Source organism: Phalaenopsis equestris, unplaced genomic scaffold (genome assembly GCF_001263595.1).
Source record: "Phalaenopsis equestris unplaced genomic scaffold, ASM126359v1 Scaffold000428, whole genome shotgun sequence".
Taxonomy (NCBI): Eukaryota; Viridiplantae; Streptophyta; class Magnoliopsida; order Asparagales; family Orchidaceae; genus Phalaenopsis; species Phalaenopsis equestris.
In genome coordinates, this window is record NW_018164869.1 from 4603131 (window position 1) to 4606715 (window position 3585).

Sequence of the window (3585 nt, forward strand, 5' to 3'; positions counted from 1 at the left end):
TCAGTCCAAACAGAAAATTTTCCCATTATGTAGGAAGGCATCTAGCACACATAATACTACCACCGCCTACTCATTTTGGTGCTTTAAACAAATGCATGAAAAGGTGTACTTGTGTTAACTTTGATGCGATGCTACATATTTGAGTGATATGTATAAATATGAAATTTTAGGTGTGAGATGTGTTAATACATAAGAATTGTGTGCTACGTATGTATGCAAATGCCCCTAAAGTTTTCAGATCAATCAGATGTTCAGCTGCTGCTAAAAGCCATGCACATTATGTTTTGCACATCAATTAAATGCCAGATTTGAAAATTTTAACATGTGAATATTAAATAAGAACGGTCATAAATACCCACTCATTTCAACAAAAAAGAAATATACAACGAAAATCTGGGGGGGTTCAGAGCCCATTTCGGAAGTCAGATGGGGCTAATTTTTAATAATATAATAGATATAAAATATACAAATCTTGGGTAAGCAACCTAAATGAAGAGCAAAACAAGCTGCAGCGTAGAGCTTCCTCTTACATCAAATGCTCATGCATCATCCACATGTACATTCATGCCTGCTTCCCTTCCCCAATAATTCGGGTTCTCCTTTCCTTCACATCATGATACTGTGCGGCCATAACAAACAGAAGCGAGATACAGATTCTTTGCCCATTTGTCCTGCGGAGCACAAATATAGAATAGAATAAATGAAATAATTGAATTATATCGCATGTGCTCTTTCTAATGGCTGCATGGATAATTGATTATGATGCAGTTTACTTCAGAATAAAAAGCACACAAATGTTAATATCATAAGGTCGTGCTTGACTGCTGCCTGAATTTACATTAAGCAAGATTTATCAAATCAAGTAAATCTGAATGTCAGTGCAACAAAGATGAACTTGCGAGCAACGACAAGATGAAATTCTTAATCGGATTTATGTCCGAAATGAGATGGAATGTGGGAAAAAAGAGACTGAAAATTTTCATTTTACCGGAGAACTGGATTTATTTATATAAATATTTTTTATGTTAGCTGGATTTACACTAAATCCTCTTTAAATCATGCTTAATCAACTACTAAGAAAAAAAGAGGCCAAGGCTACTCTCTACTCAAGTAATCAAAGAGGTTGAAATTTACCTTGACATGGGCGCTTGGAAAAGTTGAGGTCCTCAGGGTCTCCTGAGTTTCATCACCAAGCTTGCGCTTGGGTACACTTAGAATAAGAGCAGCCTGATCCGAAGTTGCTGCCATCGATGTGATACGATAACCGTTGTCCCAACGCCTATGGATGCCCTCGCTGGGATACAAGAAGTCGAGTTCAACAACCTGTTGAGAATAAACAGCATAGGAAAAAACGTTAGGCATGAGGGGAACCTGATTTTCTCAGAGTAACGTAATGGAAAGTAGATAAAAAGTTTTTATTTTTTTTTTTCAGCACAGGAATGGAAAATTTTAAACATTAATAAAAGAAGAATTTTATTTGGACAAAAATATTTTAAAAACCTAAATTTACACTGAAGGACTGGCTATACTGCTACTTATCTAAAATCAGTAACTAATTACCTGGTCGCTGAAGCCGGCATTTCTTGACATTACAACTCCCCATCGGGTCCCTGCTGTTGCCATTGATGTAACATGAAATCCTTCTTTCCACTTCTTGCTTATCCACTTGAAGGGAAAAAATTCACTTACTTTATAGGACTGCTGTGTATACTGTGTACCTGGAATGTTTCAGTTGAAGCTTCAGATTAAGCACACACAGAATAGAATTCCAGAATGTAATGCAGAGAGAATGCAACAACAGCAGAAACAATCATCATAAACTGCAAGACAAGCTGATGGTTTGAAAGTAATTCAAAATAACGTGTATATGTAATTTTATAGCAACATATTTAGGATAGTCGAAGGATCCGATTGCAAATTTACCTAGCTGAATGGTTTCCAAGCTCAGATTATGGCTATTGACATGCATCGCCGTAAGCAAAATGTTCAATATTTATTTATCTATCTGGGAAAATTTATATAAATGCCACCAAACTTGGGAGTATAATCTAAAACCCACCAGAAATAAATGAACCACCAAACCCATAAATTTTAGTGTGCCGCAATCAAAATGTTGGAAAGAATGTTGGAAATTTAAAGAAAACGAGAATATCATTTGTAATTTTGTTGTGAATTTGATGTTCGAATGGAATTAAGAAAGATGGTAGGATAAAAGCTCTGGAAGTGAACAAGATTGAGTGTTATATAGAATATTGAACCACCTTTATCATAGATATATGGGAATGCTACGCTAAATGGTCATGAAACAACTAATGCAGCAAAGGACAACCAAACAGTTCCAATATAAGAAATTAAATATAAAATAGGAAAGCAATTTAAGCAAAATGTAGAAGGAAAGCTCGGATTTTAAAATCTGTAAATTTCAAGAAAAGATGATTACACAGGACCAATACTCCATGGAGTTTCAAGCAGTCCAAAGAGATACTTCAGAAGGTCAATGGATGACCCAGTGCTGACTTTGTTGGGTCCATCTAGTGATGCATCAATGTGCTTATATTTGTTGTGGATATTTTAAACATAATGTAATCTTTTTATTGTGTAAACAGTTACAAGTAATAGTATTTGAAGTAATATTAATTTTTGTTTTATTGATTCCTCAATTTTTATGTGACACAAATTGAATTACTTTTAATTATAAAATGATTTATGATAAAAATATTAACATTAGTTGTTTATATTAAACATTTTATATTAATAACGTCTAAAATAAACATAGTGCATTTCATTTCATGTTCTATTTTTTACAATTATGCTGTGTTTTATTCCTATGCCAGTGTTTGCGATTAAGAACTGCGGGCAGCCTTTACAGCATAAAATTTTGAAAAATTTCCAGCCAGCACATTCGCTGCAACTAAGGGGTAGTAGCAAGTATTTACAAACTCAATTAGCAAGCACCAAGCAATTGAAAATAAAGCAATGATAGCATGGATATTTTACTTTATTTTATATTCCAAACTAATGAAATTAAAATGGTCCATATGTTTGAATGGAACTGTTAACTTTTTTTCTTTTTATTCCCATGCTTTAATACCACACATAAATTGGATGAGAAGCAGCAATGAAGAGTGTAACTTTTTTTAAAGGAAATAACATTAAAAAGTAGTGAGTGGGCATTCCACCTAGACTTGCTAATGCCCTCTCAGACTCCTCTTTTTAAAGGATTTATTTCAAGTTGTATTTTGAACTCAAGTCATGCATATCAGCTTTTTTGCCATCATTTACTCATAAAATTACCAAACATCACATCATTTTTTCTAACTAATCAGCCATTTATTTACCGTTATAAACGACTGATATCTATTATTATGCACATTTATTTTGGGCGATAACCTATTTTATAGGAATGCTACTTCAAAGAAAATTATTGATAAAAACAAAAAAAGTAATTGGACAGCCATCAACGAGCAAATCCTCCAAAATACCAATAAGAAAAACAATGATAATAACAATTCAAAGATGATTTTATACAACAAAGGCTCACAGGATAAGCGTTATGATATATATATATATATATATGAGGACATA

General features: G+C 33.4%; 1 protein-coding gene across 2 annotated transcripts in view; it reads right to left on the minus strand.

Annotated features, from left to right (window-relative positions):
* Positions 1 to 331: 331 nt before the first annotated feature.
* LOC110027398 (casein kinase 1-like protein HD16) overlaps positions 332 to 3585 on the minus strand; it is a 19221-nt gene continuing 15967 nt past the window's right edge. For both annotated transcript variants that reach the window (XM_020728812.1, XM_020728811.1), the window contains exons 15-17: positions 1561 to 1718; positions 1135 to 1323; positions 332 to 671 (exon numbers count right to left, since the gene is read on the minus strand). In XM_020728812.1, the coding sequence (XP_020584471.1) occupies positions 612 to 671; positions 1135 to 1323; positions 1561 to 1718 (407 nt within the window). In that variant the 3' untranslated portion in view covers positions 332 to 611. The remainder of the gene's footprint in view (positions 672 to 1134; positions 1324 to 1560; positions 1719 to 3585) is intronic.